General features: G+C 61.9%; 1 protein-coding gene across 3 annotated transcripts; it reads left to right on the forward strand.

Annotated features, from left to right (window-relative positions):
* Positions 1–1,296: 1,296 nt before the first annotated feature.
* Positions 1,297–19,329, forward strand: RASGRP2 (RAS guanyl releasing protein 2). Of its 3 annotated transcripts, XM_075005530.1 has the most exons (17): positions 1,297–1,981; positions 6,118–6,314; positions 7,204–7,306; positions 10,421–10,483; positions 10,877–11,008; positions 11,891–12,041; positions 12,488–12,661; positions 12,805–12,921; positions 13,739–14,020; positions 15,130–15,207; positions 15,561–15,683; positions 15,833–15,948; positions 16,231–16,372; positions 17,086–17,122; positions 17,566–17,724; positions 18,509–18,577; positions 18,695–19,329. In XM_075005530.1, the coding sequence occupies exons 2-16, from the start codon at positions 6,242–6,244 to the stop codon at positions 18,565–18,567; spliced, it is 1,809 nt and encodes a 602-aa protein (XP_074861631.1). In that variant the 5' UTR covers positions 1,297–1,981; positions 6,118–6,241; the 3' UTR covers positions 18,568–18,577; positions 18,695–19,329. The 3 variants fall into 3 exon arrangements, with proteins under 3 accessions (XP_074861631.1, XP_074861629.1, XP_074861630.1); XM_075005528.1 differs by lacking the exons at positions 1,297–1,981; positions 6,118–6,314; positions 7,204–7,306 and having other exon boundaries at positions 10,424–10,483; positions 15,130–15,219; XM_075005529.1 differs by lacking the exons at positions 1,297–1,981; positions 6,118–6,314; positions 7,204–7,306 and having other exon boundaries at positions 10,424–10,483.
* Positions 19,330–26,598: the final 7,269 nt, after the last annotated feature.

Below are 26,598 nucleotides of genomic sequence, written 5' to 3' on the forward strand. Positions count from 1 at the left end.
TGTGTATGCACACTCAGAGCCAGTGTGCATGCATGTACACACACACACAGAGCCATTATGTGCACACATCCAACAACCTGCATGTGAATGCAGGGGCAGTGTGTGCGTGTACACACCTAAGCAGTGCACATACACACACACAGAGCCAGTGTGAGCATGCAGACATATAACCAGTACATGACAAATACACAAATACCCTTGTACTCATGCTCGGCTGGCTCTTGTGTATGTGTGCATGTGCGCACACACACATACACACACACACTGCAGTGGCACTGGCACACACAAAAAAACACGTGGTATACGTGCTCTGCCAGCTCTCTCATACACACACCCACACCATTAAGCACCACACTCCAGCAGTTCCTGATATGTACGTAAGGGGGTGCCAGCAAGCAAGGGAATAATGGTACTAGGACCCCTCCCCGCCACACCCTCTCTGCAAGACTGGGACCCAGAAGGGCTTGGCCTCATTTGCAAAGAGAAAAGTCATCCAGCAGCTCGCCCAAGGTCTCACAGCCATCTGAGACTTACAGCCAGGAGTTTTGGCTCCCAGCTTCTGCCCTCTGCTCAGCTCTAACCACTAGACCCTATTCCCCTGCCAGAGGTGGGCACAGAACACATTGTATGTGGTCCATCCACCCTCCCCCAAATCTGACCTAGCCGATAGAGCCCCTCACCCCACAGTCCTCTCTCCTGTACTGGGGCAAAGGCTGGGGCCTGCCATGCCCCTGTGTTGCAGGGGGGTGCCCCCTTCCATGCGCTGGGGGGCAGGGCGTACCCACCAAGGCACCGCTGTAGCTGGTATCACCAGCTAGTGTGAGAGCTTCTGGGCTTCTAGATTAGTGGGCGAGCAAGTCTGGACCCTTGGGGAGCAAGGCACCCAATCCATAGTGGGATGGGAGAGGGCAGGGTGGGACCTCCCGTCCCCGTCCTTGCCCCAGCGCATTGGGGGCTGATTGCCAGCTACAGGAACCTGCCTGGCATTTCTGTTCAACCACAGACCACTTCCCCCCACCACCCAGCACTCCCTACCCTGCCCGGTAAGTCTCCTCGGCAAAGGGGTGGGACCTGCTGTCCCTGATCGCTGCTGGGCAGGTGAGTGCCAAAAGGGGCTCGGGGGCTGAGGCCATCTGGGCCTGATGGGGGGAGGGGGTGATATGCGGCTGGCTAGGCCTGGGTGCAGAGGGTGACATTGAGACCCCGTGGGGGGGGGTCGAGGGGGAGGAGGATACCAGCTCCCCCCATCTCCCACCTGCACCCACATCCAGGGCCACCCCCGCCCCGTGGGGCTGCGTGCCATGGCAATGGGATGTTGTTTGAGCTGGTTGCAGCTTTGGGCTCCCCTCCAGAAGTGGCTGCCACAAAGGCTGGACTGACAGCACTGGCCCCTGCCCCCTCCCCTCTCCCCAGCCTGCTGGCCGTGGCTGAACGACAGAGGGCCCAGCCCCACCCCAGGTGGGTGCCCCTAAGTGTGTGTGGGGGGCAGACAGCTGTAGCCCCCCCCCTTTGCTCAGTTACCCCCTAACCGCACCTGAGACCGGGAGAAGCTGCGGGCCCCGGAGAGGTCCCCGCCCCGAGCGCCTGCTGCTCACGGGCAGGGCTGGAGGGCTCCCCGCTTTGCTCTGAGCCCCCGAAGCGCTGGTGAGCCGCACGCGGCACAGGAGGGGTTAAAAATTCTGCAGTGGCACCTGCGGGGCCGAGCGAGCGGCCGCCGCTGGCAGCGAGATAGAGAGGGAGGGGGCGGGCGGCGGGCGCCCCCCCGCCCCTAGCCCCCAGCCCCCAGCCCCGCCCCTCCCGGCTGCGCCCCCCAGCGGCGGGGCAGGCGGCGGCCGGCAGGCGGCGTTGGGACCCGCACGCCCCTGCCGGAGCGGCAGCGGGAGGAAGTCGGGGGTGAGCGGGAGCCGCATTGTGCAGCGCGGCCGCCTCTGCAGAGCGCCCAGAGCCAGAGCCGGAGCCGAGCAGAGCCGAGCCGAGCCGGGTGAGCCGCGCGGGGGGACCCGGCCGGACCTTCTCGGGGGCGCCGGGCGGGGGGCGGGAACTGAGCTGGGCCGGGCCGGGTCTGCCCCATCCCCGCCAGGGGGCGCCGGCCCGATCGGCCCCAGGGAGCGAGTTACAACCACCTGTGCGGCGAGTTGTGCGGGGCTCAGCTCGCGGCGACTCCGGCCGGCCAAGCACTCGGCGACCTCCGCCGCCGCTGCCCGCCAGCGCCGGCCCCTCAGCACCCCGCTCCCCCACCCCAGCACCCCGCCCCCAGGTCTCCCTGGTCCCCCAGGTCCCCCAGTCTCCCACCTCAGCACCCGCCCTCCCCCGCTCCCCGCCCCCAGCACCCCATCCCCTGCCCCCCAGGTCCCCCCGGTCTTCCACCTCAGCACCCTGCCCCCCGGCTCCCTGCCCCCCAGGTCCCCCCAGTCCCCCCCAGTCCCTCCCCCCGCACCTCAGCACCCTGCTCCCCTCAACCCTCTGTCTCCTAGCACACTGCCCTGCCACTCTGCCCCCATTAGACCCCCCCAGCCCCATCGCTCTGTGCCCCATCCCCTGCCCCATCACACTGCCCTCCACCTCAGCCCTCTGCTCTCCAGCACCCCACCCCCACCTCAGCCTTCTGCCCCGATCACCCCATCACACTGCCCCCTCAGCCCACTGCCCCATCCCGTCTCTCTGACCCCCCACCCTATCACACCAACCCCCTTCACACCATCCCTCCACCCCATCACTCTAGCCCTCCTGCCCCCTTTGCTGCAGCCAGCCCCCCATGGGCCAGTCACATCAGCCATCCACCTACCCTGGCACACCAACCCCTGGTGCCCTGGCTGAGGGGGGAAGGGACTGAACGTCCCTGTCTCCCCCCAGCACATATGCACAAGGGAGGCATGTGGGGGCTCTCAGTGGGTAGGCATGGGCATGCGCTGATGCCCCCCATCTTTGAGGATACGTGGGGGGGCTGCTCAGCTGGTGCTGCCCTGAGCAATAATCCCCACTTGGCTGGGAGCTGTGAGGGTGGCCGGGTGGCTGGCGCATGGTGAATGGATGGCTGAAGGGGGCTCTCAAAGCAGCAACGGCGGGGTTCAAAACGAAGCCCCACTGTCACACAGCCACACACAGCCTTGGGCTGCAGCGCTACAATGCAGTAGTTTCATGCTCCTGCCTAAAAAGGGGCCCACAGTACAGGGGTGGGGTGACTCCTGCCTGGCTGTGATATGGCAAAAGGTCCTTGTCCCCCATGCAGCTGGGCCCTGCAGCCCAAGGCTGTGTGTGGCTGTGTGACAGTGGGGCTTCGTTTTGAGTTCAGTGTGGTTGTGTGTCTGCGTGTGCACAGTACGCTGTGTGCAGTGCGGCGTGGTGTGTGCAGCAGGGTTGTGTGTGTGTGTCTGGGCACAACACATTATGGGCAAGGGGTGTCGATTGGAGCCCAGTGTGTGCGGCGGAGCTCTGTGTGTGTGTCTGTGCACAACACACTACTTGGCTTAATCTAATTCTTGACAACCCCCCGCCCTGGGTCTACCCCTCTGCTCTCTCATTTGCTCACCCTGATAATACTTTTCTCATTTGTCTACCTTGATTATTATTTCTGGTTCTCTGTGCCTTAACTATTGAGTCTGTTCTGGTCTGGCTATGGGCAGAGGAAGTGGGTCTGTCCCACGGAAGCTCACTTAATAAATGACTTTGTTAGTCTTTAAAGTGCTACTGGACAGCTTCTTTGTTTTGATAGTGTATAGACCAGCCCGGCTCCCTCTCTGTTACTATGGGCAAGGGGTGTGCAGTGCAGCATAGTGTGTGCAGCAGGTGTGTGTGTGTGTCTGTGCACAACACACCAGGCTAGGGGTGTGCACTGCAGCAGGCGTGTGTGTGTGTCTGTGCACAACACACCAGGCTAGGGGTGTGCAGTGCAGCACAGTGCAGGCAGCAGAGCCGTCTGTGGGGGTGTGCGGATATGCATGCGGGCCAAGAGTGAACGGCCAGTGCAGGTGTGGGCAGCACAGTGCAATGCGTGCAGCAGAGCTGTGTGTGTCTGCACACATACGCTGTGGGCCAGCCGCATGCATGCGGAGGAGCTGTGTGAGCACAGGCCCTATGGGCCAAGTGTAGTCGTGCAGCAGAGCCGTGTGCGTGTTCACATACACTATAGACCAGGTGTATGTGTGCAGCAGAGGTCTCTGTGCCCATGTGTGTGCACGTGTGTGTGCGCACATACACACACTAGAGGCCAGGCGCGTGCACGCAGCAGACCTCTGGGTGCACACACACTACAGGCCAGAGACGTGCATAAGGAGAGCCATGTCTTGGCAAAGGTTTGTGCCACACACAGGATGATAGGGTGCGTCCGTGCAGCGTGAGGGTGTGTTTGTGCTGCGCACTGTGTGTGTGTGTGTGTGTGTGCACGCGGTGCATGAGGCGCTGAGCCCAGAAGTGACTATGAGGCAATTGACATTTGGCAACACTATTTTGACTGATATTTTGCAACATGGCTGGTGTGTGTGCTGCTGACATGCAGTTAGTAGGAGGTGCTGTGTAAACAACCAGGCAGATGGAAAAGAGGGACCCTCCCCACAGACGCCTTTCGTTCAGTCCTCCCCCCTCCACTCACTCACTGGTTGTTTCTATTCTTCTGCTAACTCACCATGAACAAAAGTCACCTAAAAATAACACGGCAGAGAGCCCCAACCCGCAATTTACAGCGTGGTAAGTTGCACGCACAAAAGCTTGTCTTAAAAGATTAATAATAATCTTGTCTCACTACAGCACCATAACACAAGGGGATTCCTTGCCTGGAGCTGAGATGCAGCCACCTCTGGGGTGGAGTGTGTGTGTGGGGGGGTGTTATACAGGGATCTCTTGCCCAGTGCTGGATGCAGCCACCTGGGTACAGGTACAGGGGCTGTTTCTGGGGATTTGCAAGACAGCTCCTGCTGGATCCCCGACACCTGCGAGGGAGCCCTCCCTGAATGCTAAATCCACCAGGAACCCTTCCCTAGCTCCCAGCTCCATGCGCAGTGCAGCTGGAATTCCTGGGAAGTGAGCCCTTGTCTAAATTAATCTCTCTGCCTGAGTCATTGTGGCTGGATTCCTGGGTCCTTCATCTCTCTCCAAACATTCCTTGGCTGTGGATCTGCCCCAAGCCCCTGGTGTCAGATTTCACCCTCGGGCACCTTTACTGGGGGGTTAGAGCCTGGGGACTTGCTTTCCACCTAAGATCCCCCTGCTTCACAGCCCCCCCAACCAAACAGCAGACAGACTCGCCTTTCCTCACCCTCCAAGCAACGTTACTATGCAGAAGACCACTGACAAATTCCTTCCCAGTCCTTTAACACCAGCAGGCCCAGAATAGCTCAGCCCACCCCAGCTGCAGGGGCTGCTCCTTGGGGCTCTGTACAAGGTCAGAAGACCTTGGGGCTGGGTTCCTGGACACCAAGGTTCTGTCCCCAGCTCTGGGTGGAGAGCAGGGTCTTGTGGGGTAGTGCAGAGGCAGGGCCGGGGAGCCAGGACTCTTGGGTTCCATTTCCCCATTCACAGGGTCATTGCTTGGCTGCAGGCTCTCCTGCTGCGGTATTGTGAGGTTGCTCGTGCCTTTGTGTTTTGGAGTTGAACTGAGGGGCTGGAACGCCCTGGCCATGCCTCATTCTCGCCGCCCTCAGCCCGGCAGCCTCCCGACCCAGGAGCACCACCGGTGGCAGGGCTCCCTGGCGGGAGAGGCCCTGTGTCTCGTCCTTCTATGCTCCCGGGAGCAAAGCAGGGCCCCTCTCTGAGGTGGGCCAAGGCAGGAAGCCAGGGTGGAGGAAACATTTTGCAACATTACCCAAAATTCTCTAGTTGTTTCGTTTTGCAACAAACTTACACTCCTGCCCCCAGCCTTCAGGGCTTCGGGCCAAGGGGAAAGAGACCCTGGATGGCCTCTGCTTGCTGAGCTCTGCTGCCAGCCTAGTTTGGGGCTGTGCTAGCTGCATCTCAGCCGGTGCCTGCCTGGCTGGGAGACCTCCAGGAAGTGGTTTGGGGGTGCAGAGGGGATGTTCTCCCCTGTGGGCAGCACTGAACCCCCGGTGCCTCTCAGCCCCGGGCGAGAGACAGCTGCATCTTGGCCCCACGTTACAATTCTGGTCCCATCTCTTTCGCTGGCAGGTTCTCACCAGGGCTCCCTCAGCTTCGGAGGCTGTTGAGGTGTCACCCCTGAGCGGGGCAGCACCTGTCTGCGGTTGGACCCCTGGCTGGCAGGCGAGGAGCTGGCCGGCCCAGGGCAGCAGAGATGAGCGAGACGCTAGACCTGGAGAAGGGCTGTACAGTTGAGGAGCTGCTGCAGGGCTGCATTGAGGCCTTTGGTAATGCAGGGGAAGGGGTGGTTATTTTGGAGCACAGGAGGGGAGAAGAGATGGTTGATGCAGGTGACTGGTGAGGGGGGAGATGGGGGAGCCCGGGGAGGTGGTATTTGGGGGGCTGGGGCTGCTGTGGAGACAGGGGCCAGACTGCTGCTTTTGGGGTTTCAGCAAACTCTAAGGCCAATTATCCTGACCCCGAGGGGGCACTGGGCACGTAGGGCCGTGTGAGCCCTCTGTCCCCCATCCTGCACCGCTGGGGCCGGGCTCAGCAGGGGGTGCTGCGCTGCAGGGCGTAGGGCTGGTAAGGGGTCCGCATAGTGAACGCCAGCAATGCAAACCCACAGGCATCGGGGGGGCGGGGGCTTGTGCCCCAGGGCTATGAACAGCTGTGTGGACATTGTGACCAGGGCTGGAGACTCTCTGCCCCCCCCGCCCCCCGCACCCCAGCTCGGGCTGAAACATTCACACGGGGATGTCTGTGGCCCAGGCTCGGAGCCTCGCTGCCACCGGCTCTGCAGGTGTACCCAGAGTGTGGGGGGTCTCAAGGGGGCACCCAGTGGGACAGGGGGCCACTAGCGGTCTCTGGGTTGGGAGGGAGGGTCAGGTGGAGGGTTGCAGGGGGTCTCTGAGCAGGGTGGGAGGTTGTGGGTGTCCTGGAAGGGGGGTGGGTGTGTGTTGCAGGCAGCTCCCTGAGCTTGATGCAGGGTTGTGTGGGAGGGGCCCCGAGTGGGGTGGAGGGTTGAGGAGGCGTCCCTGAGTGGAGGGGGGGGTGTCCCTGAGCAGGTGGGGGCTGTGGGTGAGGTGTCTCTGAGTCTGGCGCAGGGACGCCGGGGTCTCTGCAGAGGTGGGGGCTGTGGGGGATCGCTGAGCAGGGCCTGCTCTCTCTTTGCAGATGATGAGGGGAAGGTGCGGGACCCCCAGCTGGTGCGAATGTTCCTGATGATGCATCCCTGGTACATCCCCTCCTCCCAGCTGGCTGCCAAGCTGCTACTCATATATCCTTGTGAGCCCCCTTCCTGCACCTCCTGCGCTCATTCACCCTGCTGGGGGCGCCCTACTCCCCCTTCCCCCTGGGCACCCCCTCCCTTCACCCTGCGCGTGGCCCTGGCTGCTGTCTCAGTCTGCTCTCTGGCTATCTCCCAGTGCTGGGGCTCACCAGGGCCCCTGAAGACCTGGGCAGCCCACGCACGTTATAGCGACACTGCATCCCGAGAGGGTGGGACTGGCTGGGCCTGTGAAGGCGGAAGGGAGTCTGGGTGCAAGTAGCCTGGAATGACGGTTCCAGGACTCTGTGGAAAGGCAGGATTTGGGGCAGCAGAAGCAGGCTGAAAAAAAACGGACTTGAGCAGAATCAGAGAGCTGGGAGCTGAGGTCCCATGGGAAGACAATTCAAGGGGAGTTTCTCTGAGTGACAGCGCTAAAGGAACAGCAGCAAACTAGCCTGGGGCAACGGCAAGGTGGGAAAAGGCCGAGGTGGCTCCCGCTGGTGCTCTGAACCATCTTCAAACCCAGAGGAACCCTCCCAGAAGTGGAAAGGCGGAGGAGGAAAGTGGTGGAGCTGCACCCGCAGGTAGGAGCACAATTAGGCTAAGGCACAAGATGAGTTCGCCCCACCAGAGACAGAGCAGCAAGGGGAGGAGGTTGTGTAAATACATCAGGAGCAAGAGAAAGTGGAGGAACTTGCAGGTGCACTAGGTCCTGGGGAAGGCAGGCGTCACTGAGGGGGGTTCCATGCCTGTTTTGTGTCAGTGGCGCTAGAATGGCGAGCGGGGGCTCAGCACAAGCATATTAACTGCAAGGGGGAGGGAATATAGGCCCATGTCGGGAGAGAGCAGGTTAAGGAGTATTTAGAGGAGCTTGATGGATCCAGATTGGCAGGGTCTGATGCAATTGACCCTCAGATGCTTAAGGAGGGAGCTGAAGCAGTCTGGGAACCACCAGAGATTGTCTTCAAGGAACGGTGGGCGGGTGAGGGCCGAGGGGACTGGAGAAGGGCGGACGTAGACCCGGCTGTAGAAGGGGAACAAAGAGGAGCTCGGGGGTTGGAGACCAGGCGGTCTGACTCCCATACTTGAAAGATGCCAGGACAGATGAGTGAGCGATCGATCAGTGGTGAGTTCGAGGAACGCCAAGCAGGTTTGCCAAGAGCAAAGCGTGTCAGACCAGCCTCACAGCCTTCTTCAAAGGGTCTGGTGGTGAGGGAAAGCAGCAGACCTGATAGATCTTGAGCAGTGGTGCTGACAGCCACTGGGGGCCCAGGAGCAAGGCAGGATGCGGGCCTGATTCTTTGCCTCCAGAAGGGGTGGAGTCAAGGACAGAAGGGGTGGAGTCAAGGAGAGAAGGGGCGTGGCTTAGAGCAGTCAACGCCCCCCACCCCCAGCAGAGCAGCGGTACAGTGCTGCTGTGGCCTTTCCAAGGGGCCCAGAGCTCTGACTGACACTGCCGCTACTTCAGCAACAGCCTGAGCTCCAGGCGCCTCTGAAATGCCCCCTTCTTCCCCGGGGCTGATTTTGCCTGTAATGCTTGTGACCCCGTCCCCCGGCCGTTCTAACCAGCAGCCGAGGGAGATGCCGTCTGGCTGACGTTGCTCTAAGGCGGGCGCGGAACTGGCTGACGGCTCCTCTGAAGAGAGTCCGGTGATGGCTGTCTGTCAGACTGGGAGGGTGTGTTGCACGGGGACCCCCGGCGTTCGTCCTGGTGCTGGTGCTAGTCACTATTGGCATTAAAGGCTGGGCTGCTGCGGTGCAGAGAAGGCCTCCAAAGCTGCGGCTGGCACAGCCCTGGTGGGCTGTGGGCACTTGGAAGGCCTGGAGTACAATTCAGAGCGACCTCGGGAAAGTGGAGAGTTGGTGTGGGGTCCACCAGCTGCATGCCGAGGAAAAGCCGCCCCCGGCCTGCTGCGAGGGAGGGGAACTCAGCCGCACAGGCTAGGCCATGGCTGTCTTACAGGGAGCTCGGCTGGCTGCCCACAGGGACCTGAGCCACCAGCCTGAGGCTGCTGTGGAAGTGGCCGTTACCGTCTGGGGTGTGCTAACAGGAGACACGGACATAACCGTCCCCTGTTACTCAGCACTGGGGACGTGTGGTGTCCTGGCCTGGGGCCTGGCCTAGGAGAGCCCTGGAGAAGCGGGCGAACATCCAGAGGGAGCAGCTGAGCTGAGGGAGTGTGGGTGACCTGCCCTGGGAGGGATGGCTGAGTGTGTGGTGCCTGGAGACAGAAGGCACAGGGGCAGCCACTCACAGACTTCCTCTGGCAGGGCTGTTCTGAAAGGCCAGTACTCAGCTGTTCTGCGCTGGAGGTCGGCTGGCGTGTCAGGGCTGAATCTGCTGCCAGGGAGAGGTGGGTTGGGGGTTACGGAGAGGTTCCTTGGGCTAGTGATGCTCTGGAGGAGGTGGCTGGGTTGGGGCTGCAGATCTGCACCCCAGCACTGGAGGCTGTCAGAGGAGGGCAACAAAAATGATTAAGGGGCTGGAGCACAAGGCCTGTGAGGAGAGGCTGAGAGATTTGGGCGTATTTAGTTTACAGAAGAGAAGACTGAGGGGCGATTTGATAGCAGCCTTCAACTTCCTGAAGGGGAGCTCTAAAAGGGATGGAGAGGCTGTTCTCTCAGTGGTGACAGGTGGCAGAACAAGGAGCAATGGTCTGAAGTTACAGGAGAGTTGTAGGTTGGATATTAGGAAAAACTACTTCACCAGGCGGGTGGTGAAGCACTGGGATGCGTTGCCTAGAGAGGTGGTGGAATCTCCATCCCTAGAGGTTTTTAAGTCCCGGCCTGACAAGGCCCTGGCTGGGATGACTTAGTTGCAGTTGATCCTGCTTGAAGCAGGGGGCTGGTAGATGACCTCCTGAGGTCCCTTCCCGCCCTATGCTTCTAACCCCTGGAAGGCCATGCTCCGGGTTTACCTGGCTCTGCCTCATTGTGGGGGGCTGGACCCAGTGACCTCTCGCCACCCCTTCCCACCCCAGGTTGCTGTGATTCTATAGCACTGACTCTTCCCATCCTAGTCCCAGGGCCCCCAGAACCACAGGCCCAGCTCCTGCCCCGTTTCTCCCCTCGCCCAGCCTCTGATGCCTGCAATGTGAATTCACCTTAACTCTGCCCTTGCACCTACCAAGAGTCCAGTAGCTCAGAAAGCAGCTCCCTGCAGGTGAAAACCTGCCACCTGGTGAGGTGAGTCCGGTGGGCAGCACCCTCAAAGCTTCCGGAGCGCTGAGTTGGCTCCTGGGTGGCACGGTGCTCCCGAGCGCGGTGCAGCAGAGGGGGTGGGGATGGGGCTCAACATAGGGCATCTTTCCGCTGGGCGAGGGATCCCTGTATAAACAGCTCCTGCACCCCACCCAAGAGGTGGCTGCATCTCTGGGCTAGGCAAGGGAGCCCTGTACGACCATCCCCTGTGCTCCACCCCAGAAGCAGGCGCCTCTCGGTGATGGATGGGGGATGGCTGTGCAAACAGCCCCCATATTCCATCCCAGAGGCAGCTGCAGCTCAGCACTGGGTGAGGCTCCCCATACGTACCTGGTTTCCTGGGTGCTGACCGCCGTTATCCATTGCCCTTCCCGCCAGATACTGGATCTCAGCATTCCCGGCAGAGTTTGATTTGAACCCGGAGCTCGCTGAGCAGATCAAGGCGCTAAAGGAGGTTCTGGGCCGGGAAGGGAACCGGCGTCATAGTAGCCTCATCGACATAGAGAATGTGTATGTGATGGGGCTGGGCATGGGGTCAGGGACGGGGTGGAGGTGGTGGGGTGCTGGAGGAATGCAAGGGTTAGGGCGGGGGGTCCTGGAGCAGCTGCCGTCCCAGCAGCGCCATGTGTGTGTGGCAGGGGGCCTACCTGGGCCGGGGAGGGGGTAAGAGCTGGGGCACAAGTGTGCACAGGTGTGTTCCCACGCGTGTTTGTGGGCATCTGTTGTGTGTGCATGGTGCAGGTGCATGGGGGTGTGAATGGGACACGCACATGGGAGTGCCCAGAATGTACGGGTGTGCATGCGATGGGGGGTGCACAAGGCACGCGCTTGTTTGCACGTGGTGTGCAGAAGAGCACCGGGGGGTGCGTGTCCCTGGGGCATGAGCTCTATGCGTCCTGGGGTGTGGGTGTGTGGGACGACACGGGGTGTGGGTGTGTGCCTGGGGTGTGGGTGTGTGGGACGACACGGGGTGTGGGTGTGTGCCTGGGGTGTGGGTGTGTGCCTGGGGTGTGGGTGTGTGGGATGACACAGGGTGTGGGTGTGTGCCTGGGGTGTGGGTGTGTGCCTGGGGTGTGGGTGTGTGGGACGACACGGGGTGTGGGTGTGTGCCGTACGTGTGTCCCTGGGGAGCAGGCGTGCGGGAGGACGCAGGGCATGGGTGAGTGCCTGGGGCGTGGGCCGTATGTGTGTCCCTGGGGAGTGGGCGTGCAGGAGGATGCAGGGTACGGCTGTGTGCATGTCCTAGGGGCGTGCCATGTGGGGGGCACAGGGTGTACGTGTGGGGTGTGGGAGCACACAGGGTCTCTGGGCTGTGCCTGCTCGTGCAGGAAGAGGGCGTGCCTGTGACTTGGGTGCAGGGACAGCTGGGCGCTGACGCACAGCCCCTTCCAGGCCCACCTACAAGTGGAAGCGGCAGGTGACCCAGCGAAACCCAGTGGCCCAGAAGAAACGCAAGATGTCGCTGCTCTTCGACCACCTGGAGTCCTCGGAGCTGGCAGAGCATCTCACCTACCTGGAGTACCGCTCCTTCTGCAAGATCCTGGTGCGGGGCCGGGTGCAGCCGGGGGGCAGGCTGGGAGTGGGGGGCTGCTTTAGGAATGACCTTTCCTCCCCCCGACCCCCAATGTTTGACCCCACCATGGGGCAGGCACTGACCCCCATGTCCCCTCCGTGGGGCAAGCACTGAACCCCATGTCCCCACCTTGGGCAGGCACTGAACCCCATGTGCCCACCATGGGGCAAACACTGAACCCCATGTCCCCACCATGGGGCAGGCACTGACCCCCATGTCCCCTCCGTGGGGCAAACACTGAACCCCATGTCCCCACTGTGGGGCAAGCACTGACCCCCATGTCCCCTCCGTGGGGCAGGCACTGTGCCCTCCATGTTTCCCTCCGTGGGCCAGGCTCTGACCCCGTCCCCTGTGGGGCAGGCACTGCCCCCCCTGCTCTGACTCCCAGGGCAGCCCTGACCCTGTTCCCCTCCCAGTTCCAGGATTACCACAGCTTCGTCATGCACGGCTGCACCGTGGACAACCCCATCCTGGAGAGGTTCATCACCCTCTTCAACTGCGTCTCGCAGTGGGTGCAGCTCATGGTGCTGAGCAAGCCGACCGCCCCCCAGCGGGCGCAGGTCATCACCCGCTTCATCCTGGTGGCACAGGTGAGGGCCCCGCTGGCTGCCCAGCCCCCCCGCAGCCCCCGAGCGGGTGCGAAAGCCCCAGACCCCCTCTCTGTCCTTGGAACTAACCTGCCCTCTCCCCCCCCCGGCCCCCATGGGACCTGCCCCTCCCGCCGGCCCCACAGAGGCTCCTGCAGCTGCAGAATTTCAACACGCTGATGGCTGTGGTGGGGGGGCTGAGCCACAGCTCCATCTCCCGCCTCAAAGAGACCCACAGCCACCTCAGCCCCGAGACCACCAAGGTAGGGGGCAGGGGGTGCTGCACGAGGGGCTGGGAAGCGTTGGAGGGGAGGAGGTTGAGCACCGCACTCTCCCACACGCCCCATGCTCTCCCAGGGGCTGGGCTGGGGCGGGTTAGGGGTGGGGGGCAGTGGTGGGGGTCGGGGAGCTGTGGGGTGGAGGTGTGGGGGCAGTGGTGGGATCAGGAGAGCTGCGGGGTGGGGGTTGTCGGGGGTGGGGAGCAGTGGGCTGGGGGCGGGGCAGTGGTGGGGGCTGGGGAGTTGTTGGGTGGGGGTGGGGCAGTGGTGGGGGAGCTGCAGGGTGGGGGGCAGTGATGGGGGCTGGGGAGCTGTGGGGTGAGGGCGGGGCAGTGGTGGGGGCTGGGGAGTTGGGTGGGGGTGGGGCACTGGGGGCAGGGCAGTGGCAGGGGAGCTGCAGGGTGGGGGCAGGGCAGTGGTGGGGGCATGGGAGTTGGGTGGGGGTGGGGCAGTGTTGGGGGAGCTGCGGGGTGGGGGCGGGGCAGTGGAGAGGGCTGGAGAGTTGTGGGGTGGGGGCAGAGCAGTGGTGGGGGAGCTGCGGGGTGGGAGCAGGGCAGTAGCGGGGGCGGGGCAGTGGGAGTTGGGTGGGGGTGGGGCAGTGGCAGGGGAGCGGCGGGGGTGGGGGAGCTGTGGGGTGGGGGCAGGGCAGTGGCGGGGATGGGGGAGCTGTAGGGTGGGGGCAGGGCAGTGGCGGGGGTGGGGGATGTGTGGGGTGGGGGCAGGGCAGTGGTGGAGATTTGGGGCTTGGAGCAGTGCTGGGGGCTCTCTGTGGGCCCGGCCCCTGACCCTCCGGTTCCCTTAGCTGTGGGAGTCCATGACGGAGCTGGTGACCTCGGTGGGGAACTACAGCCGCTACCGGCGCCGCCTGGCCGAGTGCGTCGGCTTCCGCTTCCCCATCCTGGGAGTGCACCTCAAGGACCTGGTGGCCGTGCACGTGGCGCTGCCCGACTGGCTGGACCCGGCCCGCACCCGCGTCAACGGCACCAAGATGCAGCAGCTCTTCGGGATCCTCAACGAGCTGGTGCTGGTGCAGAGCATCAAACCACCCTTTGAGGCCAACACAGACCTCATCAACCTGCTCATGGTGAGACCTTGGCCCTGCGCCCCCACAACGCCACACCCCACAGCACCCCCAGAACACTGCGCCCCACAGCGCCACACCCCCAGCATCCCCCTCTGCGCCCCACAGCACCCCCAGAACACTGCGCCCCACAGTGCCACACCCCCAGCACCCCCAGAACACCGTGCCCCACAGTGCCACACCCCCCCAGCACCCCCAGCATCCCCCTCTGCGCCCTACAGCACCCCAGAACACTGTGCCCCACAGTGCCGCACCCACCAGCACCCCCAGCATCCCCCTCTGCACCCCACAGCACCCCCAGAACATTGCGCCCCCAGCGCCACACCCCACAGCACCCCCAGCATCCCCCTCTGCACCCCACAGCACCCCCAGAACACTGCGCCCCACAGCACCATTCCCCACAGCACCCCCAGAGCACTGTGCCCCACAGTGCCACATCCCACAGCACCCCCAGCACCCCCTCTGCACCCCACAGCATCCCAGAACACTGCGCCCCACAGCACCCCCAGAACACTGCACCCTACAGCGCCATGCCCCACAGCCCTACCATTGCATCTCCACAGCACCCCATTGCGCTCCCCATTATACCCCCAACCACTTCACTCCCATAGCACCCCACAGCACTGCACCCGTCCCTGCTCCCATAGCACTGCGTCTCTGTAGCACGCCCATTGCACCCCGGCCATGCACTGCAACCCCTAGCACCCTCGCCCCGGGCTTCTCACTGCACACCCCAGAGCACCCCCAGCCCAGACCTCTCACTGCACCCTGTAGCCTCCCGTCACACCCCAATTCCCCATTGCAGCCTCACTGCACCCCAGTTCTCCTGCACCCAGTCCCTGGGCCTCTGCATCCCTGTAGTGCCTCCCTTGTCCCCCAGTTCCCCATTGCAACCCAGCTGTCCTGCAGCCCAGCCCCTGAACCTCACTGCACCCCACATCATGTCCCAGCCCCCACTGCACCCCCATTGCATCCCAACTCCTGGACCCCCCCACTGCACCCTCACTACGTCCCAGCCCCATTGCATTCCCCTCTCCCCGTATCTCCCTGCACCTCCAGCATCCTCCTGCCCTCTGCGGCCAGCGCCCAGGTCTGATGGGCTGTGCCCCCAGGTGTCGCTGGATCAGTACCAGACAGAGGAGGAGATCTACCAGCTGTCGCTGCAGAGAGAGCCCCGTGGCAAGTCGGCCGTGAGTGTGTGTGTGAGTGGACGCCGCCGTGTGACCTGTGCCCCAAGGCCGCGACCCCTCAGTGCCCCTCTGGGGGATGGGGGGAGCAGCAGGCCGTGGCGGCTCTGTCCCAGCTGGCCCCAGCAGTGGTTCCCAGGCCCCTTCGCAGCTGCCTTCCGCTCTGCTCCCTGGGGGCCCAGCTTCCTGTCTGGGGATGGGGGGGGCTGCTGGATCCCACACATTCCCCAGCACCCTCCAGCTCCAGCCCTGGGGAGGGATCCCGGCGCGAACAGCCCACGCTCCACCCCAGAGTGGGCTGCATCTCAGCACCGGGCAGAGGATCACTCAGAGGGTACGTCTGTGTGTCCGTCCAGCCCTCCAGCCCCACCTCCTGCTCCCCCCCAAGCCGACCGGCTGACATAGACGAGTGGGCCTTGGCTGTGAAGCCCAAGCCGGACCAGGCGCTGGTGCGCAAACACATTGAGAAGATGGTGGAGGTGAGAGCAGGGCCCGGGGACACCCAGCTCTGAGACTGAGTGTGGCAATGACCCCCCCCCGCAGACTCTGTGGGGGGGCTGTAGGGCTGGGGGGGGGGGGCTGCTCTGTCCCTAGCAGTGACCTGCCCTCTGCTGCTCCCCCCCCGCAGTCCGTGTTCCGGAATTTCGACGTGGACGGAGACGGCCACATCTCCCAGGAAGAATTCAAAATCATCCGCAACAACTTCCCCTACCTGTGCAAGTTCGGGGACCTGGATGAGAACCAGTGAGTGCACGGGAAGGGGGCGAGGTGCTGGAGCCCGGCCCCCACCTTCTCCCCCATAAAGCTTCCCTGGCTCCCCTGAGTCCTGGCTCCCAGCCCCCTGCTCTGACCCCCACCCCCCACAGGGATAGGACCCTGGCGTCCTGGCGCCCAGCCCCCAGCTCTGACCCTCTGGCCCCCACCCCCCCACCACGTGGGGATAAGACCCTGGTGTCCTGGCTCCCAGCTCTGCCCCCAGCCTTGCTCCCCACCCTGAGCTGGCCCTGTGATGTCGTGTGCCCCCAGGGACGGCTGCATCAGCCGGGAGGAGATGATCTCGTACTTCATGAAGTCCAGCACTGCGGTGGATGGGAAGATGGGCTTCATCCACAGCTTCCAGGAGACCACCTTCCTGCGCCCCGTGTCCTGCCGCCACTGCAAGAGCCTGGTGAGCGCTGCTGGCCCCTCGGTCTGCTCACTGCCACCCTCCCAGAGCCTGGGGGCTTCCCTCAGGGGCCCCTTCTCCTTCCCGCCTGAGACTTTGAGGGGGGGAATATTGGGTGTCCTGCAGCCACAGGGAGGGCATAAGGCGGGTGGACCCCTGGGCCAGGGGAGACAACTGGTTAGCTCAGGACAGCCCCTTCCCCCAGAGGGGGCCCGGGTAGAAGAAGGGGTTCGCTCTTCTCAGAGCATGTGCCCTGTGGAGGAGGGATCTGTACCCTGGGATGAGACAATCTCTGTGCAGTGTGTAAGCAGCCCCTGTGCCCCACCCCAGAGAGAGCCGCATCTTAGTGCTGGGTGGGGGCAGTTGTATGTGCAGCTCCCACCCCAGAGTCAGCTGCATCTCAGTGTTCCATAAGGGATTCCGGGGAAAACAGCCCCCCTCCTCCCCCTGCCCTAACCCCTCAGCACTGGGCAGGGATCCCTGCGTAAACACGCCCCACTCCAGAGGTGGCTGCATCTCGGCAGGGTTAAATGTCCCGGTGGCTGCTCGCCCCGGGCCTGCCCTAGTCGGTGCGCGCATTGGTCATTGTGCGGGAATCCCAAGAACTGGACACGTGGAACTGGGCCAGGAAGTTGGAAACTCTTGGCCCAAGTAGCTCATCTCACCCAGCGCGATGGATGGCTGTGGTGACCCCTCCCCCACGTCTCTCTCCCCAGATCCTGGGAATCTACAAACAGGGGTTCAAGTGTCGCTGTGAGTCGGGGAAAGCGGGGAGGGGCTGCCTGGGGAAGTGACAGCTTGTTGGGGGGGGCGCTGGGGAGAGGGCTGCATTCTGGAGATAGGGGTGCACTGGAGCAGGTGGGAGTGGGGGGTCCTGGGGCTGCTTTGCAGAAGATGGAGGGGTCCATGGGGGTGCTGGGCTTGCGAGGTGCAGCAGGGGGCACATGGGGGCACTGGCCGGTGGGGGTGCACAGCAGGGTGCTGGGGTGCATGGGGGGGGCTGGGCTGTGCAGGTGCTGGGCCAGGGGGTTGCTGGGGCTCATGGGGGACCTGGGGGTGCTGGGGTCCTGGAGGTGTGTGAAGGATCTGGGCTGCATTAGGCGGACTGGGGAGGTGTGGGGCGGGGGGTTGTACCAAGGGAGGCCTGGGGGAGGGGCAGCCCCCCCCCGACCGTTCGTGTTGCCCCCTCCCCCCAGGCTGCGGCGTGAGCTGCCACAGGCAGTGCCGGGATCGCCTCTCGCTGGAGTGCCGCAAACGGGCCAAGAGCTTCAGCCTGGACAGCCCTGCCCACATCCCTGCCCGCTCCTTCAGCTTCTCGCTGCCCCGCCCGGCCCGCGGCTCCCTGCGCCACACAGGTACGGCTGCCGCGGGCGCAGCTGCTGGGGCCAGAACCTGGAGGCCTGACCCCGCCCCTCCCCCGTGCCCCCGGGGTTGTGCCGGAAGCCGGCTGGCGAGTACGATAACACCTCCTGCTCCCGCCTGCCGTTTCCTGACCCCGCCAAGGCCGTGCGGAGCTGGCCCGCGATACTGCACCAGGCTGCTTCCTGTTTGTGTCGTTGCGGATGATGCGGAAAGGCACTCCCAGCCTGGCAGCTCTTCTGAGCCGCCCACAGCAGGGGCCTCCAGTAATCAGCAGGTTGTGTTATCCCAGCCTGCTTCCGCACAGGCTTCCTGTCTACACAGCCCCTGTGCTCCACCCCAGAGGCAGCTGCATCTTAGCAATGGGTGAGGGGGAGCAGCACAATAGGCCTTTACCCCAGGGCCGGCTGCAACTCAGCACACAGTGAGAGACCCTGCATCCCTCCCCAGAATCAGCTGCATCTCAGCACTGGGAGAGGGATAGTAGTACATACAGCCCCTGTGCCCCATTCTAGGTCCAGCTGTATCTCAGTGCCAGGGGAGAGTTCCCTGTACAAACAGCCCCATGCCCCACCCAGGGGTGGCTGCATCTCAGTGCTGGGCAAGGCGTCCCTGTATAAACAGTGCCCATGCCCCACCCCAGGGGTGGCTGCATCTCAGTGGCAAGGAGGGGTCCACACCTGTCAAAGTGCATTGGGAGTGCTGAAGCCTAGCAGAGCAGCTCCCCTGTGTGGTGGGAGTGGGTGCTGGTCCCTTAGCTCCTTTTTGCTGTCTCTGCAGAGATCCGCGAGGAGGAGGTCCAGGACTTGGAGGATGGGGTTTTCGATGTCCATTTATAAAGGCAAACGCGTAAGAGCTGCGGAGAAGACGAGCGGGGAGGGCTGGGGAGCTCGGTTCTGGGCATTGAGAGAAGAGTGGGCTCTAGTGGTTACAACTGGTCTGATCTTTGTGCTCGGTGTGTTTTAGGGTCATGCGCTGTGGTTCTTCCTCCCACTGCTCCGCAGAAGCTGGGAGCTCCTGTTCGCCCCAGCCTGCTTGCTGACTTCCTGGCTGCCCTGCTGTGGGGTGACGGAGACGGAGCGAGGGCCAAGGGGGAGAGACAGTCTCTCCAGGGGGATGCAGAGCTGCTCTGGGGCCAACTGGCCAGATCCTTTACTGGTTGAGGGGGTGGGGAGGTGGCTGCATGCCAGAACTCCTGGGTTCTCTCTGTGGCTCTGGCAGGGGAGTTGTGCCTAATGGTTAGGGCAGCAGGGACTAGGAGCCAGGACTCCCAGGTTCTAGCTCCAGCTGTGGGGTGGAGCGCAGAGAGCAGCGACCCCTGTCTTCTGCTGTTGGAGGGTGGAGACACAAGTTAACTTATGGGGGGGAGGTCTCATGGGCTCTGGGCCCTGGGGAGCCACTTCCCCTTCTCCGGTAGGACCTGCCCAGCGCACCCCTGCAGGGAACAGGAGCCGGCCTGGGGCTGATGACAGGTTGGTGTGGAAGTGGGAGGCTAGGATGTGGGTCCCAGCATCCCCCCCAGGCCCGTGAGCCTGGTTGTACAGATTGTCTGTGTATATTTGTACCTAACAACCGGATTCAGAGATGGAATAAATGTAATAAAACCCAACGGTGCCAGTTCCCGTCTGTCCCCAATTTGGGTCTGTCTCGTGCTGCCAGCCCCAGCGAGGGGCCTTCCCCACCCCTGCACGGCCTGGCCTTCTGGAGCGGAGGGCTCTCGTGGGGGGAGGGGCTGGGGAGCAGGACTCCTGGGTTCTAGCCCCAGCTGTGGGAGGGAGCTCGCTGTCTGTCCCCAGAAGATTCCCAGGGACAAGGCCATTGCAAAGCTGGAGGCTCTGTGTGGTTGGCCCAGGGAAGGGGCTGGAGCTGGGCCCCCCCCCCGCCGACTCCTCTCTGCTGAAGCCAATGTTGGTGTATCTGCTCCCCCTGCTGGATGAAGTGAAACTTACACCCATGCCCTTGGTGTGCCTGGTGAGGTACGTGCCCAGTCCCCACTGCCCTCTGCTAGTGGGGTGAGCCCCACTGTGTGTGTGCACGAGAGCAGGCGCGGTCCCCACCCCCTTCTCCCCCTGCGCCTGTTCCCAGCCACCTGCCCCTCTGCCAGGCTCGCTTCTCTCAGCCCTGGTGTCGCAGTGGCATGGGAAGAGGAAATTGCTCTGATAAAATACATCAATAACACCCAGATCATCCTGGCTGAATCCGCCCCAGAGTCAGCCCATTCCTCACCAGGCAGCCCAGAACTTCCTCCAGCAGATAGACCTTTCTGTCATGCCCCAGCCCAGCCTCACAGAGGTGGCTAGCCGGGCCCTGAACAAGGGAGATGCAGCCACCTCTGGGGTGGGGTGAAGTGGGTGGGGGCTGGTTATTGAGAGATCTGTCCTCTTGTGCTGAGTGCAGCTGCCTCTGGGGTGGGGCATCTCTTTAGCCAGTGTCCTGATGCCAGAACGAGGGGGCGGGGGAGCCCATCTTTTGCTCGATTATATATTTTTTTTCCTTAACGGTGCTTGTCAAATGACATGTGAGACAGACAGAAAAAAAAACAAAATACCGCTATTGATTTTGCCCGGGTGACAGATTCTATTTATCATTCTGTATTGCACATGTCACAGCTGCTGTCAGACGGGCCTCAGATTAGGAGCTGGGCCTTAATATGCTGCCGCTGTCCCCCCCGCTGCACCCCCCCACCCCCACAACCCGGACATGTGAGAAACATCCCCTGGCCCCCACCCCCGTCTGACAAAGACAAGGTTAATGGAACAATCTGTTCTCTGCAAATAGATTTTGGTTGCCTTTGTCTCGATATGTTTATTTCCAGGGGCGCGTGCCTGGGGCAGGAGCAGTCTGGTGCTGTGAATTGGACCAGCATCCCTGACCCTGGCACCCCCCCCACAGGACTCGAGGGTTGAAACCACAGCTGGTGGGGCTTGGCAGTCCCCCAGGCAGCGTAGCCCATCGGTTTCAGTTCTCATCCACTGCCAGCAACCAGTGCAGCCCCACGTCGGTGAGCACTGTGCTGAGGCACTGGGATCAGCATAGGCTGGGAGGGGGGGAAGTGTCCCCACCGGGCCCCTGCCCTGCCCCCTGTCACTGTCCCTGCTTGCACTGCAGTGCGTGGCTTGCTGTTGCGGGACACCTGGTCCCCAACCTGACTATGGGGACGGCTGATGGACACATTGCAGAGGGCAGGGGAGGCAGTGGCTTGGGGCTGGCCAGAGCCATTTAGCAGCAAAGCCCCTGGAGTCAGTGCATGCCCCCTCTGCAGGAGCCGCAGACAGGGGGCAGGGATCGAGGGGAGGCTAAAAATCACTTTACAGCCATGCGAGCTGCTCCAGGTGCTGCCCCTGGCTACTCCGGCCCTGGCTTCTCCCAGCAGGGACCGCTGTGGACCACAGCGCCTTAGCTCTGCCCCCTTGCACTTTTCCTTTGTGTCCCCAGTGGGGTGGGTCCATCTATGGGGCTCCCCCCATCCAACGCCAAGGGGGCAACCACAGCACTCCCCAGCGACTGATTCTTTTTGCACTGAGTCTTGCGAGCTGCCGGGTTACTCTCCCCACCCTGTATTCAAGCCTGGCTCCCAGTACACCCTCCTCACTTGGCCCACCGGGGGGCAGATCACCTGTTACACATCTTGGGGTAGCTGAGCCATCAAATCAGCTGCCTGAGAAGCTGACCGAGTCACAGCAGCCTGTAGACCTCATCCTCTGGGCGTGGGCGCTGGGCTGCTCCCCGCGTGCACGTGCAACCTCTGCACTGAAACAGACCAGCCGCGTCAGGCAGTACCAGACTACGCCGCTAAGGGGTACTGCGGTACCTGCCAAACAGGTCCCTGGGATGTTGCACTACCATCCCACACCACCAGGAGATGCTGCAGTGCCTTCCAGGGTGTACCCAGCAAAGTTGTGCATCAGCCCCCACATGTGAGGTGACCCTGTAATACCAGCGATAAAAATACTGCAGGTCACCAGCCTATCAGCCACAAAAAAGCCTGCTGCAGTAGCAGCCAAAGCTGCCCGGCCTAAAGCCAAGCCTGCCCCCAAAGTACTAGCATCTGCTACGACACTGTCATGTAACTAGTCTATTGGGTTACAGGCCCAGAAAAATGCTAGGTGTGCCCGCCCGCCCTTCCAGGAGTAGTAATAATTGCCAAGTACCTGCCTAAAACTCAGAGGTGCTTGTGCTGCTGCAAGGCTGCCAGAGGGAAGCTGGAAAACATGGGGTGGTTAGAATCATAGAGATCATAGACGCCTAGCGCTGGAAGGGACCTCAGGAGGTCTTCGCACACAGCCCCCTGCCTAAAGCAGGCTGAACCCCCAACAAAATCATCCCAGCTGGACTTTGTCCAGCTGGTACTTAAAAACCTCTAGGGATGGAGATATCAGCACCTCTCTAAGCAACACATCCCAGTGCTTTGCCACCCTCCTGGTGAAATAGTTTTTCCTAATATCTAGCTGACATCTCTCCCTCTGTAACTTCAGACCATTGCTCCTTGTTCTGCCGTCTGACACCTCTGAGAACAGTTTCTCTCCGTCCTCTTTACAGCCCCCCTTCAGGAAGCTGAAGGCTGCGATGAAATCGCCCCTCAGTCTTCTCTTTTGCAAACTAACTAAGCCCGGATCCCTCAGCCTGTCCTCACAGGTCATGTGCTTCAGCCCCTTCATCATTTTCGTTCCTCTCCGCTCGACTCTCTCCAATGCATCCACGTCCTCTCTATAGTATGGACCCCAGTATAGGTGCTAACGAGCAACCTGCAAAAATACTCACGTATCAGCCTCACCTGTTGCAATGGCCCAACCAAAGTCACAGCTGTGAAACATGTGGCATAGGCCATGAAATCTGCTCTCCCTTTGTGACATCTGACCTCTTAGGCGCAGTGAAGGCATGAGGGTGGCACTACCATACCAGGCCAGCCTTCCTGCTGTGCTGCTGCCAGCTTTGCTGGGTGGCCAGAAAGCAGCAGCTGCTGACTGGGGGCCCAGCTCTGCGAGCAGTAAGGGTGGCAATGCCACAGCATGGCATCTTGCCTGCTGCACAAGGCCATTCCCACCGGTAAGCAAAGCATGCAGCTGAGTAGGGCACCATGAAATTTGGGGCACCAAATTGCCCCCGATTTTCTGGTGTCCTAGGCAGCCACGTGGATATGGGCTCCAGCCACCCCCCGTCTCAGCCCCCTGTGGTCCCACCCAGCTCAGTCCTGGTCCAGCCAACCCTTGCCCCATCCCTGGCTGCCCCTCCCGCTCAGGGCTCTGTGCCCAGTCCCTGTTCACCAGGCAGCACAACGTGTCCCTCACGGCCTGGAGGACTCAGATGGAGCAGGGGTCAGCAGCGCAGCAGGCAGCTGGAGGGATGTGGCGCTTTCCCCTTCAAAGGCCCACAGCTCTTGGGATGGCTGCTCATCCTCCTGCTGCTACGCCCGCTAATAACGCCTCCCTGGCAGGCCTTCCCCAGGTCGCCAACTCTTCTGGACCAGCCGGACCAGCCAGCACCGCAGCAAACAGTGCCTGGCTTGGGGGAGCTGGCTATCCATTTCCCACACCATCTCACCCCCTGCCCTGCTGACGTGGTGTGGGCGCATGCGCCGGTGTTGGCCTGTGTAGGGCTGGTTCTTGGTTCTGTGCTGCTAGTGGGATCAGCTTTGCCCTCAGCACTGGGCTTCCGGGCACCAGAGGCCCACACTGACGAGGACACGGGGTCAGGAGCCCTGCGCTGAGAGCACTGTGCGCCGTCAGAGGTAAGTAGCTGACATCATGAAATTTCTTATTTCCATGCCCTTGGCCAAAATGGTTCATGAATTTGGCAGGGGGCTTGCGCAGCAGGGATACGGCAGCGCTAGTCGAAAACAGCAGGCTGTAGGAGTGTTGCAGCAGTGGGAATATATCCCTCGGTACTCAAGTGGGAACGGCGTCTCCTGACAAATACGCAGAGCAGCTAGAGCAGGAACACAACAGTCTAGCAGACTAGCTGTGAAGACTCAGTAATACGATAGCAACAAGTAGCAAGGCCAAGGCTGCTAGTGGGGGGTCATGCACTAGACCAGAGCATGCCAAAGCACCAGCCTAAAATCCTGGGAGGGACGGGGCAGCTGCTGAATCATCTAAAAATACTGCCCCCCCCACCACTTTCCCACCTATAAAGAGAGTAATTCGTCTAGTCTCGCTGTCTGCATTTGTGAGGCTGGTGCATTCCTGGGGCCAAGGACTCTCACTGGGTGGCTGTGCTGGGGGGGGCGGTTCCGCGCCCCTCAGGGCTTGTGCAGAGCTTGGGACAGTGCCATCTTGTGGCACTGCCATAATGGCCTCGCCCAGCAGGGGGTGCTGTGGGGAGCAGGGCAGGGGTGGGGGAGCGGTGGGAGGGGCTGGGGAAGGATCAGCGCCTGGCTGCTCCATTTATGGGCGTAGGGAGGCCAGGAAGGAGGAGGAGCTGCTCCCCAAATCTTGGAGAGCTGCAGAATTGAATTATGAAAGGCATTGATTGGGACTATGGATGGCAGAGGCAGATAAGTGCTGTCTGGTATTAACCAGGCCAGTGAACACAAGCTACTGCCTCCCCTGTAAGCGGATTAGCCACCTCAATCAGACGTGACCTTTAAACCGTACCCTGACAAAGTGCTCACCTGGGTCTGGGCCGGGAGTGGGACCTGTTGGCTGGGAGTTCAGGACTCCTGGCTTCACCCGCTGGCTCTGGGCTGTGATGCTGCCCCGGGAAGCCAAACTGCCAGCTGAGACAGCTGCCGCATTCGTTGCTCCCTGGCGTTGCCCCAGGGGACGAGCCCCTCAGTAGCACCATGGGGCAGCCACACAGGGGTGCCACCCCCTACTGGGAAAAAACCACCCCTCCATTCCCTGCCCCTGGAGAACCTGCCCCTCTGCCCTGGGGCTGGATTGCAGCTGGGGCTCCATACAGGAGCCAGGCTGCCTTGGGAGCATGAGTCTGCAGGTAGATAAATAAACCCCCTTAATTCTCCTTCACTAACCCACCTGCTGCCCCCTTCCACACTCTCCGTCCGGCATGTGGCCCAGCAGCACTGGAAGGAGGCTGTGGAATGGGAAGAAGAAGCCAGCTCAGCCTTGCAGTGAAGCGGGGGGGGGGGGGGGGGGCAATTAACTGGTGGGGCTCCCACAGCATCAGGTGGGCTGGTCCTGCTGCACCCTGGTGGGGAAGGGCAAGTATTGGGTGCTAGGAAAGCGTTACCCTGTCCCTAGAGCTGCCCACTGTGGGTCACCCATTCCCTCCCAGCACAGCACCAGGGCCTGCAATGGCTCTGAAGCCCAGGGATGCAGGGGCTGTCGTGTTACCAGGCTGGTGACAGCCACTAGCGTGACGCCTAATTCAGTGCAAATGCAGCCTGGAAACCCACAAGCACTAATAGTGCACAGCTTGCCCATCCCCCACCCCCTCAGCCAACCAGAGCCCAGCCTGGGGTCACATGGGAGCTGGCACCCCTGCGGGGGTGTGTGTGTGTGTGTGTCCCATCCCCCGCCCCCTTGAGCCAGCTGTTCCCACTGCCCAGGGCCCCAGCTGTGAGTCACTTTACGTTCTCATAGACACAAAACTAAAGCCTACAAAGATACATGGTAGCAAGGCTGGAATCTGGCTGTAGGGTCAGGTGCTAGAGCAGGGTGTGTGTGGTGGGCTGGGCGGGGTCAGGACTCCTGGGTCCTATTCCAGGACTGGGATGAGGGTGGGTTTAATGGAAAAGACTGCGGGGTGTGGGAATCAGGGTGTGTAGGCGCTGCCCCTGGTTCCAAGAGGCATGTACAGTGTTGTGTTAGTATACAGGCCAGTGAGGCTGGGCACCAGGACTCCTGGGTCCCAGCCCAGCTCTTGGTGGAAGAGGCAGGGATCTGCTTATTCGCTTTTCTGTTTTGACTTCTTTTGGGATCACATTGCCAGGGTTTCTCTCCAGCCCTGTGGCTCAGACCTGGTGTCTGTTTTTTTAAAGCCAAACCAGAGACTCTCCTTATCACATGACTCCAGCAGCTGGGAGCTTCAGCAAATCAGCAAATGCCCACTAACTTAGCACCAGGGGGAGTCAGCACCTATGTGTGGGCCCCTGCTCTTGCAGGCTTTAGGGGGGACCTATGGCTGCCTGGATTTCACCCCAGGTTTGCAGGGGGAGGGGCTAATAGCAGTGCTTAGCGGATGAGAGACACATGGGTCTCCCTGGTGCTGTCACAGCCCCTACACACAGCAAGAGCCAGGCCCTGCCTGAACAGCTGACAGGCCAGGTGCAGGATGGAGCCATTTCCCCATGTGACAGGGAAACTGAGGCTCAGAACGGTGATGGGACTTGGCCTAGGTCACACAGGGCCTCTGCAGCAGGGCCAGAACTGAGCCAAGGTGTCCTGCCCCCCACTACCAGAAGCAGAAGCACTTAAAGGGTAACCCCCAGCTTGCTTTTTAAAGGATTTATGTTGTGGGGAGGAGAGGCAAGTCCATGACCCTTTGTGCCCCCTCCCCCCCTTAAGCCTTGTTTAGTGGGTTACAGTGGGGCATCAGGACTCCGGAGGGGAGTTTAGCAGCTGGGAGCAGTGGGAGGCCCAGGAGGGCTCCTAGGCCCATGGCTAGGGAGTGGGGTTAATGGGCACTCTAATGTTTCCTGCCCACAGGAAGAAGACATTGTGTGGTGTTCCGAAGAGCTGCAGCCCCAATAGACACACAGGCTGCCAGCTGTGGGGGCTCTGCTAATCAGCTGGGCGCACCTGAATCTCTCCTGGGTGCCTGCCCACACGCGCAGCCTACAGAGAACACCGAGTGGAGTGGGGGTGGCAAAAGGCCGGATTCCTGGGTTCCCTCCCCCTGGCAGGGAGGTAGCATGTCTGGGGTGAGTTGGTTGTAGGGGGGCCTTCTCGCTGTGCCAGTTTGTCTGCCTG

This window comes from Carettochelys insculpta, chromosome 11, assembly GCF_033958435.1.
Source record: "Carettochelys insculpta isolate YL-2023 chromosome 11, ASM3395843v1, whole genome shotgun sequence".
Lineage (NCBI taxonomy): Eukaryota > Metazoa > Chordata > Testudines > Carettochelyidae > Carettochelys > Carettochelys insculpta.